General features: G+C 38.3%; 1 protein-coding gene across 2 annotated transcripts in view; it reads right to left on the bottom strand.

The window, feature by feature from the left end:
- Positions 1–20068, bottom strand: part of atp11a (ATPase phospholipid transporting 11A) — an 89416-nt gene that overhangs the window by 24907 nt on the left and 44441 nt on the right. For both annotated transcript variants that reach the window (XM_063009363.1, XM_063009365.1), the window contains exons 3-15: positions 17307–17396; positions 16632–16712; positions 16360–16467; positions 13286–13414; positions 11399–11502; positions 9956–10006; positions 9617–9681; positions 6060–6141; positions 5420–5570; positions 3985–4182; positions 3286–3462; positions 1075–1241; positions 833–904 (exon numbers count right to left, since the gene is read on the bottom strand). In XM_063009363.1, the coding sequence (XP_062865433.1) occupies positions 833–904; positions 1075–1241; positions 3286–3462; positions 3985–4182; positions 5420–5570; positions 6060–6141; positions 9617–9681; positions 9956–10006; positions 11399–11502; positions 13286–13414; positions 16360–16467; positions 16632–16712; positions 17307–17396 (1475 nt within the window). The remainder of the gene's footprint in view (positions 1–832; positions 905–1074; positions 1242–3285; positions 3463–3984; positions 4183–5419; positions 5571–6059; positions 6142–9616; positions 9682–9955; positions 10007–11398; positions 11503–13285; positions 13415–16359; positions 16468–16631; positions 16713–17306; positions 17397–20068) is intronic.

Raw genomic sequence — 20068 nt, 5'->3', positions numbered from 1 at the left:
GGCATCAAATTGTTAATGAGTTCATATTTCCAAAATACAATTAAGATAGTCAGCTAAAACAGTAAAAGTAATTTCTGTGCACTTTTGTCCCATAAATGGCATACATGTTTTTGTATAAGTGTATGTAAACTTTTGACTATTGTAAACAATAGCTGTGTGTCTCCTCCTAAAATTCTCTGCAGGACGTCGTGTTGCTGAGTTAATTACAGTCGTTGTTGGACATCCAATTGTTCCTCAAGGACAGAAAAGGGCGCGCACACACAATTGATTCATTTGTAACACACACACAAGCACACCTGTTCCTTCACACTTTATAGTTAAGCTACAGGGAGCAGTATGTGTGGACAGCAACACTGTTATAATGTTCATACCACACACTACATTACAAACTTCATCCAGTAAATCTTGTGCATGGAACCACTTTGAATCAACTGGGTTTTTTTTACAAGCAATTTTTCTTTATACAAGCAATTATCTATAAGTATAAAGTACATTGAACTGTTATCTCTTTACCAAGGTTGAGGAAAAACTAAATGTCACCTCATACTTCTGAGGTCTGGCTGTTCCAATGAAATCCAAACACCACCAATAAAACTAATTTGCCATGAATTAGGTGTTACAGTCTAAAGTCTAACAAGCATTGTGTTAGCATGGGCTTAGAGACCTATGGTCAAGAAAGAAAACCCCTGTCGCTACCTTAAAAATCATCTGAAGTTTGTTACTTTTCAAACTGACTAAGAAAAAGCCTACAGGTTTGGTAAAAAGGCCAGAGGTTTAGTCTTATGCTCTGGTCAGACTTTTGTGTTGATATCAGTGAATCATTTGAATTCACCTCTCAATCTCATCTTCCCTGTTGAGGATCTCCATGTGGTTGTCCTTCAAACGCAGGTAGGTAAAGCCCAGCCTGAAAAATAATTAAGAGACAGAAGCATCAGCTCTGTGTGCTGTTAAGGTTTGAATGCTGCTACATTATTGTTTAACATAAAAGAACCCATAGTAAGTGATTCTGTGTGCATTATGCTATATTGGGTGAATTATTTATGTATGCTTGAGTGTTAGTGAGGGTTCTCTCACCTCTTCATACCCTCCACCAGTGCAACCTCATCAGGAGAGGAGGAAATGTAAAAGGACGTGGATTTGCCCTGGTGAATGCCTCTCTTAATGCTGTCCACTGTTTCTTCCTCTTTTACCTGCACCGTGTGGCATAAACACAGTGCCCGGAAAAACAGCTCCTCATGGTCCTGAAAACAGCAAAGCACATTTTCAATTCATGTGAAAAATTTAATCATGTATTTTTCTTCTGAATTATTTTAGTTTGATCTCATTCTTTATATTTTATTAAAATAGTTTTTCATAAAAATGTGGCTTTAAAGAGGGGTTTTAACACATGGCAGTGACAGATAGTAGACACCAGTCAGTCATTATGAAATTTAATTAAAAAATTTGTCTCACAAGAAAATGCATGTTTCAAAAAAAGATAATTTGCTGCTTTATTTCAATTGAACTGCCAATTCTTCCAAACCTTTATTTAACTGTTATAACTACAAAAATGACTTATAATGTTGTCACTGATTAACCTGATTGTATTTTAGAAATATAAATTTTTAGAATATGATGCCAAGCAACTTGAAAGGCTATAAAATAATAACTGATTCTATGCTTTTTACCATGATTATACACACACATATATATATTTGCAACAATATATATATATATGTGTGTATATATATATATATATATATATATATATATATATATACAGTATGTATATACACATCATCTCTCACTGATTCATTTATACTACTTTTTTTGTCCATACACAGCACCATTTATGTCAAGATGAGATATTAAGGTATTGGTCTAACAAATAGGTTTCTGTTTGGCTGTTGGTTTGGTAAATGATAACAATTTATACACTTTGCAGACAAACTGTTTATTATTAACTATGTTTACTAGTTGCAATTTTTATTTGTATAAAATAAACAACACTTTACTTTAGGTACATCATATAAGATATTAATAATATTGATGCTGTACAGCAGGGGCCCAGGTACTCTGGTTTCTGACTCCAAAAAATGCCAATGGGTAAATCTGCTAATCTAAATTGCCACTAGCTGTAAATTTAAATGAAAGGTATGAGTGTGTGATTTAATGCTACTCCTTCCAGATTAAAATGCTTAATGAATTAATAAAGAAAAAAAAGCTTTTGTGCACTTTAGTGGCCCCTGTCACCAGAAATGGATGGATGGATGGATGGATGGATGGATGGATGGATGGATGGATGGATGGATAGATAGATAGATAGATAGATAGATAGATAGATAGATAGATAGATAGATAGATAGATAGATAGATAGATAGATAGATAGATAGATAGATAGATAGATAGATAGATAGCAATCCCTAGTCATACAAGATCACATAGACGCACTCTTCATGATACAGAAAATGATTTTAATGGATGAGATTTTTAATTAACACTTTTTTAGCACCTTCACTTGTCAAATATAAGCTGAGTTCATTAATCATAGCTAAAGAACCAGTGTCACTTCACTTTTGTTCAGTTAAATCAGACCTTATTAGTGAAGCTTAATTTATTCTGTCCAATCATCCATATCTTTCTCACTTACTCACTTCAAATTGTGGCTGCATGCAGAAACATTAGTTAGATGGTGTCAAACTCTGTCATGAATCGTGACTGCAAACAGCTCCTCACTATGACTGCACACAGCTCTTCACTATGACTGCACAGTTCTTCACTATCACTGCACAGCTCTTCACTATGACTGCACAGTTCTTCACTATCACTGCACAGCTCCTCACTATGACTGCACACAGCTCCTCACTATGACTGCACACAGCTCTTCACTATGACTGCACACAGCTCTTCACTATGACTGCACACAGCTCTTCACTATGACTGCAAACAGCTCTTCACTATGACTGCACACAGCTCCTCACTATGACTGCACACAGCTCTTCACTATGACTGCACACAGCTCTTCACTATGACTGCAAACAGCTCTTCACTATGACTGCACACAGCTCCTCACTATGACTGCACACAGCTCTTCACTATGACTGCACAGCTCTTCACTATGACTGGACACAGCTCATCACTATGACTGCACACAGCTCTTCATTACGAGTGCAAGGCTTGTCACCATGACTGAATGGCTCTTCGGTATAAAATCCAAACCTTTTCAAATAAATCTAATCACACTGATCATTCTTCATTGTAAAAGATGCTATCAGTATTCTATCTGCAGCTTGTCCAACACTCACCTTTCTCTCAACGTTGGGTGAAGAGTCGATCATGTCAATGCTGGAGGCTCCGGACATAACCTGCCCGTTGCACGTGATGGCATGTGGCACATACACATGGCCGTCCACACAGCATTCGATGAACTCCATGTTGTTTTCTGTCAGCGTTCCGGTTTTATCTGTGAAGACATACTCCACCTGAAGGATACAGAAGTAGAGTAGATAACAATTCTACCCCACTCAGAGTAAGATATATTTAAAGCTTGTGAAAAACTGCAGATTACTATGGCAAAAGTTAATGGCAGAATCAAATATATTACTATTATTATTATATTATTATAGAACTGACCAATTTCCTTACATCCTCTTGCCATGTTAGTTTTAGTCTAGTCTTATTCCATGATCACAAAAAGTGTTCCAAAGCTTTGTTTACATAAAGATATTACAAAAAGCTTCAGGGCACACTGGGAAATCCAACCCAGTATAGTAAATATCACATTGACCATGTATACATAAAAAGACGAGATGTTTATTCACTAATATAAATATGTTATATACATGTGCATTTCTCCCTTTTTCTCCCAATTTAGCATAGCCAATTAGTCTTTCACTGCTGGGGACCCCGATCACAGAATATCGCAGAATATCCTGCTGAAGCACCTGTGCAAAACTTACTTAAACAAGCTCTATTAGTGCTAAATCACAGTGTTCCATCCTCACCTGGCCAAGTTCCTCATTAAGATCAGACGTGTTAACGAGAGCGCCCTCTCCCAGCTCCTCATCAAACATCTCGTCATCCCATGTAATAAAGTAAGAGCCAAGAAACTTCTGCATCTCCACCGTCACGTACATGGACACAGGAATGATATAGTTGAAGAGGACCATGAAGGCGAGGAAGTCTGTGAATGCTCGAATCAGCTGAGAGGACAAAAAAGAAATAATGATGTCATAGGTTCGAATTAAAATAAGAATAAAAAAACAACAACAGAAAGCCTGGTGATGCAGCGGCTCGACTGAAAGAGCAACACAAGATGGAGACTTGAAGGGTGTACAAACTTTTGACTGTGTCACAAAACTTTATTTAATGAAATATAAATAGAAACATCAGCAAAATAGTGTTTTTATGAACACTTTTTTTTTAGTTTTTGTGAAGGACAAAAGCTGGGGCATCACTTCATTGCTGCTGCAATAGTGACTTTTAATATTTTGTGCCTCAAACATGAGGCCCTACCTAATTCACGACCGTGAAATGAGCCTTTTCCTGTGTAATATGCAATTTGCTGTAAAAATTCTAAATTTTGCGTTTAGCAATTTAACATGTTATTTGCGTAGTGTATGAAATATGAGGCGCAATATGAGGCAGTCCTCGCAATCATACGGCAATTAAGTTAGTGTAACAGACTTTTCTGTGGTGTAGTGTGCTCACAATGTTTAATGTATGTGTTTACATATTGGGTGCATTTTGTCCCATTGGGGATTCCACAGTCAATGGAAAAGTATGCTTCTCTATACACGTGATCATCTCTGTGTAGTCTGTGCTGCACCTCAAAAGAACGAGCCAGTAAAGTGTTATACTCCAGGTAGTTTGTCTATGTACAGATTGGCGGTGGTAGCTTAGCGGCTAAGGTACTGGACTAGTAATCGAACGGTCACTGGTTCAAGCCCCACCACTGCCAGGTTACCACTGTTGGGCCCTTAAGCAAGTCCCTTAACCCTCAGTTGCTTAGACTGTATACTGTCACAGTACTGTTAGTCGCTTTGGATAAAAGTGTCTGCTAAATGCAGAAAATTTAAATTTAATTCTTACTTAAAACTCAGCAAATCTAAAGATGCTCAGTGACACTAGAAAGCGATTAGACAAAATATCCAAGATTTCGAAGTCTAAAGCAGCTAAAAACACCACTCGGGTAACTGAGTTTGGATAACTCCTAACCGATTCTGTGGGCGCGGGGGGGGAACCCGAACATCTGCAATTAAGCATTATGTGTTACGACTAAGTGGTAAATAAAAGTGCCTGATGCTTTACACATATCAATGCTCCTTGGCCACCATGGATGTTAAGCATGAGAATGCAAATAAAGGGGGGTGGTGATAGAATGACAAAGAACATTCCAATTTATAACTGACAAAAATATTTCGGATGTATTGTACGTACTATGTGCCGCTGTCGCTCGGTCTCCGTTTTTTGGTTGTACCAAGGCTCGTCTCTGTTGGGATCAGCCTGCCAGATGTACTTGAGGGTGGTATTGATCAGCGCTTTACTGATCAGGATGCAAAGATAAACAACCAAGTACGCATTCATAGATCTGTAAAACATACAAAACATGACAGCTGAATGTGGCGTTTTTGTATTTATAGTAAAGGACGGGACGTTTAAAGCCGACTCCTGACCAGCACTTTGCTGTAATAGGTTCTCAGAAAAGCCCCACAAAGTTTGTCGGAGCACAAACTGAGTTTCCATAGATCTTCTGCCTCATATAACCTACACTGACCTCAAAGTCTATTAGATTTAAAGCAGTTGGCTATGCGTCCAGAGCTATTAGAGGCATCCGGACCGTAAAGTACACCTCTAAAAAAAAATCTCTGTGACACTGAATTACGTCCCAGTCATTAACTTTTAGCTATCTTCTGCAAACATTTGACTGAAACTGGATCTTGCATGTCTTACACAGGTCATTACAAATCATTAAGCAGTACGCTGGGCTTAGCTAACAAGGTAAAACGTGCATTAGAAACCACTGAAACAATAACGACAATTGAATTAAGGAATGAGAAAAAAGGAAAACATGACTTACTTTTCAACAGCAGAGCGTTTCTGGGATTTGGACTGGTAGTTCAGGGCCATTTTCGTCTCCATGCCCGTATAAATAGCCACAGCTAAATTAAAACAAACAATCGAGTTAGTATGCAGAGTGAACTGAGATAGTATTTTAGAAACACAAGACTAGTCTTCACTTTTCTGAGACATTTTGGCATGTTTCTGTGGGAATTTCTGCCTGATTAGTCAACTAAGCATTTGTGAGGTAAGGCACTAGTTTGCAACTAACATTTCGGTCAGGGCTCTGTGCAAACCCAAGACCTAAAACCCTATTTTGTGTACAGGGAAAGTTATACTTCAATCTGAAAGGGACCTAGACCTTCTCCAAACCATTTCCACAAACTTGGAAGCATACAGTTGATTTCATATAACTGGTGGGCTGCAATATCTAAATGGGATAAATATTTAATAAACAAATATTTTTGGAAACCGTTGATGTATAATTTGTGTTTTTTAAGCCATGATACTATTTTGAGATGTTAGATATTTAGTAAGATAGTCAGCCAGGCTTTTATTTGTGAGCAATATATGTACTGTACAGAACTAAATTCTAGGGTTCTAGGGTACGTGTCTATAAAATAATTGGCATAAAGGATGTAAACAAGCCACAGTGGGCATGTGTTTTGCAGGTTCTGTTTCCTCAGGCTTAAGATGAAATAGCTTTGATTGATTTGTTGCAAAAATTGTTTTGTGCTTTCGACCTTCCTTGACTCTATTTGTAATACATTTACATTTTCAGCATTTAGCACAAGCTTTTATCCAAATCGACTTACAGTACTGTGACAGTGTACTCTCTAAGCAACTGAGGATTAACAGTGTCAACCTGGCAGTGGTGGGGCTTGAACCAGTGACCTTTTAATTACTAGTCCAGTACCTTAACCACTAGGCTACAACTGTAATAGTAAGAATAATTAAATATCGACAAAAGTACTTTTAATATAGGAGATGGGGCCACATTTCGAGGTTCAGAATTCCAGGGTTCGAATCTCAGCGGTGCTGAAAGGTGTGTGTGTGTGGTTGGGGGGCTGAACAGCCTATTGATTGGGCGGTGCACTTGTCAGTGCACTTTCCGTGCAGGTTCTAAGTCTTAGGTAGCACTGTCGCCTCACAGCAAGAAGGTCCTGGGTTCGATTCCCAGGTGGAGTGGTCTGGGTCCTTTCTGTGTGGAGTTTGCATGCTCTCCTTGTGTCTGTGTGGGTTTCCTCCGGGTGCTCTGGTTTCTACAGTCCAAATACATGGTCATGTTAATTGGAGATTGGAGTGTCTGTGTGTGTGTGTGTGTGTGTCTATTTGCCCTGCAATAGACTGGCGATGGGGTTTTTCTGTGTCCCTGGCCCAATTGAAAGCTCCAGCACCCACCACTCTGTGACCCTGATTAGGATAAGCAGTATAAAAAGTAAGTAATTATAATTAATTTTAAAATATTCTCTATGTTTGATTCGTCCACCCAGAACTCCATAGTAACAGTCCCATCCCATCTGCACTTCAGGTGACCCCAAGATTAGGAACTGCCACTTTACCAGCACCAGTTTATCTGTGATATACGATTTCTCTGATTCAAAGATTACAGCGGTATAATCATATAGTCTCCACTTTTCCATATCAATTTAAGAAGCTTCTCATGCAGATCTAATAGAACCCCAGAGAGAGTTCTCACATGGACAGTGGTCTCCGTTTCCCGCTCTCGCACTCTCAGAGCAATTAAGGACTTTATTCTGATCTCTCAGTGCATTCAACAGCTCATTTAATTACAGTGGGAATGAAGTGAGAGAAAGACTTAATGAGCCAAATAACAGCCCCCACCCCCCCCCCCCCCTTTATCTCCCGCTCTCTGCCACTTCTTGTTCCAATTCACCATTTTGTCCTGCATTTCGGCTTGCTCTCGCACCTACCCACCCTAGTATTCTCTAGCTTGTGCTAGCTGTGATTTTTACTGCGGCTGGACTACTTCACTCATCCAACACTCATTCATTCAGTGTCTGTTTTACCCTTGCTTTATCCTATTCAGGGTCGCTGTGGGTACGGTTCACGGGGCGAAAAGCAGGACACACCCCAAACAGGTCGCCAGTCCATCACAGGACAAACACACATTTACACACATAACTAGGGAACTTCAGTGGCTCCATTTAACCTGACTGTATGTCTTTGGACTGTAGGAGAAAACCAGAGCTCCCGGAGGACACCCACACAGACACAGGGAGAACATACAAACTCAACAATCATTAAACACAAAACCTTCTTGCTGAGGGATGACAGTTCTACCCACCGAGCCACCGCCCCGCCCCTTACAAGAACAATGGGGTTGAAATAATGACTGGAACTACCTGTTGCTGCTTGGATGACAATCAGACTTTACGCTAACACAACTTTTAGCAACATGCTGCTATGTGGTGTGTATCCTCTGCATTGGCCCAAAGCAGTGAATCTCAGTGAATCATTAAGGGTTTCCGGTGTAAAAGCTGTGCCAAGTGTGGTACGCAGACCAGACCCAATGTGGTGACCCTTAAATACATGGTCAGACAAAAGAACAAAAAAATTCAAAGACTTATGTCTAGTTCACACTACACTATTTTTGCCCTGATTTCTGCTCGCCAACAGGTCGCCGGCAGATGCGCCAGCTCGAAAATCTGTTCTTGATCGCTATGTGTGAACTGTTCAACGACTCGATTTGAGTGGCTCGCTGATTGCCCACCGATTGCTCGCAGACTTAAGAAGAATATCTGGACCTGTCAGCAACTCAAAATCATGTAGTGTGAAAGGTGTTACAATCAGATTGTGACTGGCAGTAAGTGTGGTGTCAAGCTAGAGCCAATGGGAACACAAGATACAGAAGGGAAACCCGGAAGATGAGTTGTAATTGTGTGGGGTAGGGGTGTAATACAGTTTCTATCAGAATACATCGGCATGAACAAGCTTTACTGTATTTGTGACCTAATCATCTACGCCAAACCATAATACCAACCTTGCATTAAAAAAATATTTATTTACTTCCAACTGTCTCTGCAGAACAGACAATCCCTGCTGCTTGAAAAGCCAAATGCACTTCCTCAGCCAGATTCATTTATTTTTTCTACTTGCTTTTACGCTGCATATCAGCACACAAACAACTTTGATTGCTCACTTTATGCTGGCGTGCATTTTTGGACATGGTGTCACTAAACCCCTCGTCACTCCTCTTGTGTTTTCTTGTGACAAACCGTAGTTTGGGAGACCAGGTAGATCTGTCTGAGATTCCTTCTGGTGATAGATGGTGTAGTGTGTGACTCCCTATCACTGATAAGTCATGTAGTGTGAAAACCACAATGACTTAAAAGACTCCCGATTACAAAAGATCAAGTTGTGTAGTGTGAACTGTACAGCGATCTGAACGCCCTGAAAGTGTAGTGTGAACTTAACATTAATCGCACTTTCATGTTTAAAGATCAAAGGAAGATCAATCGTGTTCACATCATGTAGCTCTATCTATATGATAACAGTGTATTATTATGAACTCCTCCACTAGAGTATGATTGTAAGGAAATGCATTTTAATTACCGTATATGAAATCCGTGTTTTTCAGCGTGGCCCCTCGCAGCAGCAGGTTTTCTGAGCCCAGAGGTCTGAAACAGGAGATTAAATTCAGGACAGAATTACAGGCGGGCACACTGCCTGCATCTCAATAAGGTAAAGAGAGTACAGTGAAATAGATTTAATCTCAGCAAGCAGATGGCAAACTGCTTGCTCAGTTATATGGTAAGTTTAGGATTCTGTCCAATAGAGACGTGCGCCATGAGGCTATAAAATCTTCCAGCACTTTTCAATATCGGCCAGTCCATCTCTCACACACACACACAAGCCGTTAATTAGGAGTCGGTTTCCTGTGTATGGATTTACCTTGCAATGGGCTCATCTCGATCCAAATAAATATTGATGCGCCCCACAAATCTAGAGAAAGGGGGGAGGAAAAGAGAGAGACGTTAAGATCTGAGTTTCAGTATTGTTGTGTTTGACCATATGTGTGTGTGTGTGTGTGTGTATTGTATTGTGTTGTATTATTTATTTGTACCATTTTTGTTATTGATCAGCCGCTCTGATATCCAGTAGCTGTTTGTGTTCACACCGTGTAAGTGCTTGTGTACTCACCCTGACATTCAAAACATTTATGGACCTTCTTATGATCGCAGCTTAGATTTACCTAATGTACTCCTATTTTTCTACTATATTGTGAAAAAACTGTGTATACCAGCCATGATTACTATTATACTGTAAGTACAGATGTTTCAGCTACACCCATTGGCAGCTTTGTGGCAAGAGCTTGGGGAAGGTCCTTTTTTTATTCTGTCTGTGCATCTGTGCACACAGCGAGGTTTATAATGACACGGTTTGCTGACTGTTGTGTTTCGTGACAAATAAGGTGAGATGATTGGATTGGAAGAATTTACTAGAGCGATTGTGGGTTCTTACAGCTAGGAATAGCCAAAGAACAAAAAACAGAGCTGTGGCCATCCCTTTATACTGCTTTAGTCATATCACATTAGGTGTTGGACTTTGACAAAACAGCATAAAACTAATATTCAGGCAACATTAATAAGCATAAAATCTCATTTTTCCATAACAGAAGGAACACTTGACGCAACACTACTTATTTTATTTCTATCCAAGCTTGGGACAGACACTGAAAGCGCACTAGCAAGTGCACCTCACAATATCTAGGCTCTTTGGCTTTCCTCCTCCTCAAACATAGCCTATTATATCCATGTAGGGACCTGACTGGCTGATAGCACCACTGTGACATGAGCAGTAGTGGGCTAGAGTGTATTACAGTTGCATAACTAATATAAATGCATAAAAAACCTTTACTGTTTAGGTTAGAATATCTAACATGTACATGTGTACTGAGGGTGTTCACAGTGTAAGAGTGCTAATTTGTAACACTTTCAGAGATCTGTAGCTCCGCTTTCTATTAAAATCCCCCCAGTTGTTGTAAATAAATTAAAATGGTTTTAACCAGCAGCATTAATAAAACAATGACGTCTCTGTCTATCTGCAACCTTTACATAATTACATTTATTGTATAGTCAGAAAATTTATCCTTATCATTTCAGTTTGTCACACTTAAAATACACAGTGTTTTGGATGTACAAAGTACAAGTCAGAATTGTATGTGTGTACATTTGAAGTAATTATATGAACTAGATGTACAGTATGTTAAATAATAAAAACAAAATTGCTTAAATACTTTTTACCCCCAGTATACACAGTATTTAGTTTGCATCTGGTATTCGGTTGTGAATGCCTGTGTCTGTGTGTGTGTAAGAGTGTAAGAGTATGACTCACTTGTAGAGGTCTGGCTGGGGTTGTTCACATTCTATAGTGGCTTGTAGTGTGTCCACCTCCCTCTCTGTGTTAAAGGCCTTTGTGTCCTGAACTGCATAATAGGTCTGTGTGTAGAGGGTGAAACAGAATGGGTAGTGAACCATTGACACACATACAACAACAACAACACAAACCCAAACAAACAACAGATTCCCTCTAAAAGAGAAGGGAATTTTAAATCCCTCTTACAGTAAAATGTACTTCATTTCTAGATGTCAAACAACCAGCCGACACAACAAAGAACGTGTGCACCTAAACCCTGGTCAGTACCAAATGGTTTTCAATCAAAAGAAAAAATGCAGTGTTTTGTAACAGGCAGCAAAGTTTCAGTTTGCAAGCTACGTTCTACTGATGTTTAAAAACACAAAAACTTTTTTTGCATTCTTCCCAGTTTTCCTCCCAATCTAGTCGTATCCAATGACTTGATTGCATTACGCTTCCTCTCTGCTGATGCTGATCCCCACTTCTGATTGAGGTGAGCAAGACTGCCACACCCCCCCTCCGACACGTGTGCAGTAGCCAACTGGATATTTTCACCTGCATGAGGCAAGTTCATATGCTGATTATTCATCAACTCTGTGCAGGCGGCATTAACTAGCCAGCAGACATCGTAATTGCATCAGTTATGAGGAGTCCCTAATCGGCTTCCCGCCCTGTATGAAAAACAAGCCAATCGTTGTTCATATAGCCGTCCAGCCCAGCCAGATGGCAGAGCTGAGATTCAAACAGACGAGTTCGAAATGTCAGCTCTGGTGTGCTAGTGTGTTTTACTGCTGTGCCACCTGAGCAACCAAACACTCCTATTTAAGAAAATTATGCTTAAAAGAGTTGAAGTAGAGGATGGACAGCAACAAGATGGATAAATATAATCAAAAAAACATTAAGAAGCCTGAAGACTTAAACAGAAGACATTTTCCACACAAAATAATAATAAAAAAATAATAACAAACAATAATTAATTATAATAACAATAATAATTAAAATAGTAATAAATAATTAACAACTATAAATACATAATTCATTATAATAACAACAATCATTAATAATAATAATAATAATATAATTAGGTGAAGCTGATTACTCCTTAAACTGCATTAGTAATAACTATCTAATTTTTTTGTGTCTAAACTTATCAAACTATAAAACCATTAAAATAATCTTGGTAGAATAATAACTAATTTAGTAGTTTTTTTTTATTATTTTAATGTAACTTAACATGAAACCACAACATCCATCAGTTTGGCTGCGTCCTAAACCACATACAACTATACTAAACTGTACTAGTATGTTAAATTAGTGCAATACACACAGTGCCATTATTAATTACTTACTAACACAGTACACAGTATGTAATCAGACAAAGCTTTTTAGATTTAGTAACTTAGCATTCTGGCTACCCAAAGATTTCACTGTGATTTATATCAAAGTAAAAAATGCTTTATAATTTATAATCATGATTACTTTGATTTGATATAGTACAAACAGATATAGTATAGACAGGTATGGTGTTAATAAGCAGAAAGCTAGCCACAATTAGCACATCAGCGGTGGGCAGAACTGACTGGAAATGTTTTTTAATATTAGATACTAAATTAAGATCACTTAAGACTCAACAATTATCATCTGCAGATCAGAAGCCTTGTGCTCTTTGAAGGACCTCATACTCACCTCATAATTATTTGCCTGGACGTTTTGTTACCTCTCTCAAATGTCAAGTTTATATATGGTAATTTAAGATTTTAAATGGTTGGTGGGCCATTCTTAGATTAAGGGTGACTTTGTATGGCACCAGTACAATTCTATTTACAAGGCACGGCAATATGGATGCTTTATAAACAACTTAATTACCTTATGACTCGACTCGCCATCCAAGCTGGCTGTGGTGACAAAACACGTGCCGTCGTCTCGGCTGGTCGACAGCAGGATAAGGTCACAGGGGAACGTCTCATCCTCCTTAACCAACACCACATCACCCACCTGCAAACACAGACATAAGCGGAAATCAACAAGTGCACAAAACATTGTGGGTTTATTATACTTGAGAACATTTATGATGTCAAAAAATGCCACCCCCAACTCTGCACATGCTAAACAGAGCCTGTATTCGGCAGCTAAGCTTTAATGGCATGTTTCTCAGTGGATTACAATCAATGCCAAGTAGTGACAATGACAGTAGATCTTTAAACACCATGATCTAACGTCCTTAATGGCCAGTTTAACCACAGACACAAACACAAACCTCTCATTGTGATTATGGGTCTATCTAGGCTGTTGGAACAGGGAGAGATTATTATGTAACAGATTATAGATGCTCACTGGATTACAGCAAATATGCAAAGGAATGCAATAATCTACAGTAGATTAAGACAAACTCTGGTAATGAGTGTTTTTTTTCTGTCATCATTTTTGAGTTGTATCAGCTTCAGATGTTAGCAAGGTTCATATTTCATACAACAAGTGTTAAATCAAGGGTTTTGAACCAATTACGCAAAAAAATCCTCAAACTTCACATCAACACCAGAACAAATATTGATCATATTTTGTGCCATGTTCATTATGTGGTTAAAAAAATAAACCAATCGGACTTAATAAAACATCTCGCACATTAACCTTCAGTAAAAATGCTAAAATGTGTTCCTGTGGCCAAAGTGCTTGAAATGAACCATAACATCATCAGTTTGGCTGTGTCCTAAATCACATACAACTATACTGTACAAGAATGTTAACATGCCATTATTTTATTTCATTATTAATCACTCACTATGCAGTACACTGTATGTTATCAGACAAAGCTTTTTAGCTTTAGCAACCTAGCGTTCAGGCTACCCAAGGGTAACCACAATTTCACTGTGATTTATTTCACAGTAAAAAACATTTTATAATTTATAATCATGATTACTTTGATTTGAAATAGTAAACACAGGCAGAGAGTATTCATATATAATTCAGTACTACATAGGTTCCAAAAGGAATATTTAATATGGTTACATAAGCTGTATTAAATATGGTTTAATAACATTCATTTGTCAATTATCCACTCCTATAGTTATAAGGCATAAAATCAAACATACACTGATGCAGTATTCATAGACAGTCATATAGGCAATAGAAAGGCTCATAGTAAATACTTTGAATATGCAGTTGTATTAGGATGTCAAATTATTGTCCTGATAGAGCTATCCTGGTCAAGTGTAATTACAGACATAACTACAAATGAAAAACTAGGTCCTGAAAAAGGTCCAGATGTGTGTAGTACATTAAATGATCAGCCCATGGTTGAAACACCAACTACTCAGACTTAAACTGCATCTGGAAAAATATAATCAAATATCAATATAATCAAAATTAAAGTTTGTTAAATGCTTTATGGGTTTGGTTTTCTATAGTCATTCAGCCACACACAAGCCTGAGTTTAACAAGTGCACTGACGAGAACGAGCACCTTCAGACTTCAGAGCAGATAGGAAATAAACTTCTCTAAAGTAACAAATCACGCTTCAACTTCTGGCAGTATGATGGAAAAGTCTTGGTTAAAAAGATGCCAAAAGAATGGCATAGTGCCAATATAAGACTTGACAGATTTTTATTTATTTTTTACCTTACTAATGTAAAACAGACATATTTTGGAAATCATATTTAGTATAGTACTCACTGCACCAAATAGTAAGAGGAAAAAAATAATTTTAATGTCTATAGATTTGCATGAGATGTTCAACAAGTGTATACAGAATATCCAGGTGTCCACATACTTCTGGCCAACTAGTGTGTCTATATCTATAAATACAGCCTACTTAAAAATACCAAGTGAGTGGAAAAACAAAGGAATTTGTAATAATGCTCGGGTATTATCACACATCTGTGATAGTCCAGTTCCAAGAAACACCTTCAGATCCCTGATCTGATGTGGGAAGAGTTAAATGGCTCAGCAATGTGGGAACACGCTGCCATTTCAGCTGTCATTGTGCCAACCTTCTGCTGCCAAACAGTAACTGGGACACTACTGTCAGCTGAACTGAATTACACAGTAAAAAAATACTTCTCATTTTTATCCCACCTAATGGTGCATCTAGGTCACACAAAGCTTCAGGAAGGAACATAATGACTCCATTATTAATGTGAATGTAGACAGTTGTTGTCCTCACCAAAGGTCACTAACTGTCCTCCTGAAAATATTCAACCAATCCAACTGAACTCAACTGTCACTTCTTCACATGTAATTACTTGATTATGAGGGGTGAAGATCAAGATACAGGTAGAAAAGTGATCTACTCTGTTACATTTTAAAACCTTTTTTATTTATTAATTTATTTTTATGAGTCTTTCTCCCAATCTAGCTGTAACTAATTACCCAAATGTATTTAGCCCCCTTTACTGCTGCTGACCTCTACTCTAGCAGAGGAGGGCGTAACTAACACATGCCTCATACGACACCTGTGCAGTAGCCGACCAATTCTTTTAACCTGCACCAGGCGAGTGTATTTAGAGATTTGTACCACGCATGGAAAATCATGCACTGATCTCCATTATTCCCTGTCTCTGCAGGTGCCATCTGAATTTGGGGTTAAAAATCCTTCTGCTATTGGAAAGCTAATTTAATACTATATTTTGTTCTTTTTTGTCACTTTTGTTACTTTTGCTTTATTTCTGCTTAGTGTGGTGGTGTGGTATAGCAGTGTGGTTGTTTTTATTCATACTTAGAATAAAGTGAAAAATGATGTTCTAGCAAATTCTGTGCTTCCTACTTGGTAACAAAAATGTGTCAAAATGGCATTTCCTGTCAGTTCATCAGGCATATTGATGAAATGTTTAAATGAAAAAATATATAAAAAAAGGAGAAATGATACATAATCTCTTATGTATTAATAACCTCATTATCTCTTATGGTTGGTTAAAATGCAGCCACGTCCTGTAAATGTTACACACCTGCAGTTTGCGACTCTGCTTGCGGATAATTTTGCCCTGCTGGACAACGTTAACAGGACACTGGTTGATGCCATTGTCCGCTTTGTGCCTGAGCCAGTCCTCATAGCCCTGCACAGACAAAAGAGACAAGAGGGTAATGGAAAAGTGTGTGGAAAAGTGAGCACGTGTGGGAGTGTGAGAGGTAGAAGAAGTTCCTCCCACACATTTTGCCAAAATGTAACAAATTGTAATAAAAAATACATATTTTAAAAGCATTTCTCCTCCGTTCTTACCTGTTTAATGGCGGTGACAGTGATTACAAAAAAGAGGGGCAAACCACTGGTGATGGGACTGGTGGGAGTGTCAATGATTAACTGTAGAGAGGAAGAGAAAGAGAGAAAATAAACAGAGAAAGTCCACTTATCAAAACCATTTAACCAGGACGACGGTCCTGTAAAGAGCCAGTGAAGCTCACAAATCAAATATAACAAATACAAATACTTGCTCAAAAATGTATTTCTTTCATTTATTCTATGGCTTAAATAGATGGTTTGGTTTATGCTGAATGTGAGGGCAACCATTGCCAAATTACTTGCCCAGTCTCTTGTAATGTCCACTGTTAGAAGTGATTTTTATGTAGTCTCATGTCTGATTTTCAATCTACCCAAGTAGTAGCACACAGGTGATAAAATAAACTTCCTCTGTCTGTGTAAACAGCAAAGTCTGTAGTTGTTTTCAAATGACACCCAACGACCCAACTTTTCACCAAATACTTGGTTTAAAAAATAAAAATAACCTTGCTAAGTTTAAAGTGTAGCACTAAGCCCAAATGAAAGGTCAAGGCCCACAGGTTAAAAAAAAAAATCACGCAAAGCTACCAAACAAATGTTTAAATATAGTCAACATTTATTCATGTTATACTAGTTAATGTTGGTCCATTTCTTAACAATCACACCTGTATTTCTTACCTGCACAAGAAAGATGATGAGGAAGTAGAAATTTGCAATTCTTCTAAACTGTTCAAACAAATTTTTCGGAACAAAGTTCCAAAAAGTGTACTGTGGAGATATAAATCATAAAAAAGAATTTTAAATACATCTGAAGACCTATATTCCGTACACAAGATTAAAATCCATTGTAAGCTTAGATTACAAAAAGCTTTAGGTTGTACATTGAAGTTAACCTTATTACTCGTAAATTGATTTTCCCATCATATCAGTTCTAGGAGAAACAAACAGCACTTTGAAACATGCAGTAAAACGGAATTTACAATAAACATAATAGGGTTAAGCAAAACGGCATTACAATAAATTGTCACAACACACAACTGTTTATATACACAACTATAATTTCTATTTTTTCAAAAGTGATGACTTCTTATTGAGTGTTTTTACTCTATATTTACATTTTACATTTTCGGCATTTAGCAGACGCTTTTATCCAAAGCGACTTACAGTATACAATCTAAGCAACTGAAGGTTAAGGTCCTTGCTCAAGGGCCCAACAGTGGCAACCTGGCAGTGGTGGGCTTAAACCGGCAACCTTCTGATTACTGGTCCAGTACCTTAACCACTAGGTTACAGCTTCCCTGTATATTTGTCAAAACTGAGTTTGATAATTAAACCAAATATGATCATACACAAATTGAACTGGGGTACAAACAACACATTTGGTAAAAACTAGGGATGTAACAATACACTCTACCCACAATGCAATGCGATGCGATTCACGATACTGGGTCCACGATACAATTTTTCTCCCGATTTTTTAAACTGAAATTTAAGACAAATTATGACAAAGTTTCCTTTTATTATTTCTCTTAAAAAAAGAAAATAAAACACTGTATTTGTGATTATCTTTTATTTATCTAAATAATGAATGCCCTTGTGTTTCTGAGGTAGCAAAACTATGCAAAACAATTTTGAATTAAGTCCAATTTGCTGAAAACCCCCGAATCTGGCAACCAGGCGTATAGCGCCAGTGACTTCAACCAGGCGAGGTGTATAGCGCCAGTGCCCTCTGCTGTTTAATATGAATATCGATTCATTTTACATGTCAAATCGATTTGAATCGTGGAATTTTTAAATCGGTTATTAACTGTCTTGTGGTGCACCATTACAGCTGTTTCCCTACCCTGCCAATTCTTACATGTCTCAAAATGCTGCCTGCTGCCTGACTGATATTCTGACCAAATAACGAGGAGCTCCGTGTGCTTCCTTAGCCGTGAAGGCAATTCCAGTATTCACTGCGGTACAACTTTTCTTACAAAAAAACTTAATATGGCAGACGGAAATTGAGCAGCTAGCGGAATTATTTTGCACTATACGGAATATACGGAATTGTCATTATTTATGTATACAGTCCCTGACAGAAGTTCTGTCGCTTATCCATATTGTGGAAACAAAAGCTTATAACCTGACTTTAAATTCATCCATTGGTTTTAGAAATGACTCATATGAAAGCTGAAACCCTCCCAAATGAGGTTTAATTTACGAAAATAAATTTGCTTCACTGCAGAAATATTGATCATTTAATGAACACAGAAAGGTCAGATTTTGGCAAGACAAAAGTTTTGTCACCATGTCATATAATGCACCCAATCCTAGTTTACAGCCTCACCTGTGCTCACTAATTGATCGGTTAATTAGTGGGTGTGTATAAAAAGAACCCCAGACCTTCACTTGAACTGCAACTTTACCTCTGACAACATGCCAAAAATCCACCCTGCGACCAAAGCCTTGATTATCAAGAGGCTGAAGACCAGATCCACTGCAGAGGTGGCTGGCACCTTTAATGTGTCTCAGCGTCAAGTACAAAGAATTAAAAAAAGATTTGAAGAGACTGGAGATGTTTTTGACAAGCCCAGGTCCGGCAGACCACGCAAGACAACTGCTAAGGAGGAATGTTTGTTGGTTAGAAAATCCAAAGCCAGCCACTCTTCCACTGCAGCAGAGCTCCACCAGGCCTGGTCACCTCAAGTCCCTGTGTCAACTAGAACAGTTTGTAGGATTCTGTCTCGAAATGGCCTCCATGGTCGAATCAGTGCCCAGAAGCCAGCACTAAACAAAAGGCAATTAAAAAACCGTGTGGCATTTGCCAAGGCCCACAGCCTGCTAAACGGATGGACGCTGGAAAAGTGGCAGAAGGTGGATTTCTCAGATGAATCTCAGTTGAATTACACCACAGCCGCCGCAAATACTGCAGGAGACCTACTGGAGCCCGTATGGAGCCCGTATGGATCCAAGATTCACCCAGAAAACTGTGCGAAACATTTGCAAGGTGGAAGGCAATATCAATAGCCTAAAATATCAAGAAGTATTAGCTACCTCTTACATTCCCAATCATAAAAGGGGTCAAATTTTGCAGCAGGATGGTGCTCCATCTCATACATCCATCTCTACATCAAAGTTCCTCAAGGCGAAGAAGATCAAGGTGCTCCAGGACTGGCCAGCCCAGTCACCAGACATGAACATCATTGAGCATGTTTGGGGTAGGATGAAAGAGGAAGCTTGGAAGACAAAACCAAAGAATCTTGATGAACTCTGGGAGGCATGTAAGACTGCATTCTTTGCTATTCCTGATGACTTCATCAATAAATTGTATGAATCATTGTCGAACCGCATGGATGCAGTCCTTAAAGCTCATGGAAGTCACACAAAATATTAAATATGGCTCTAATAGCACCACAACTTCATTCACCAATGTTATGAAACATATCTTTGTATTTGAA

Source organism: Trichomycterus rosablanca, chromosome 15 (genome assembly GCF_030014385.1).
Source record: "Trichomycterus rosablanca isolate fTriRos1 chromosome 15, fTriRos1.hap1, whole genome shotgun sequence".
Classification (NCBI taxonomy): domain Eukaryota; kingdom Metazoa; phylum Chordata; class Actinopteri; order Siluriformes; family Trichomycteridae; genus Trichomycterus; species Trichomycterus rosablanca.
The sequence above is the reverse complement of the archived record's forward strand: the minus strand, read 5'-3'. Positions and strand labels throughout refer to the sequence as shown.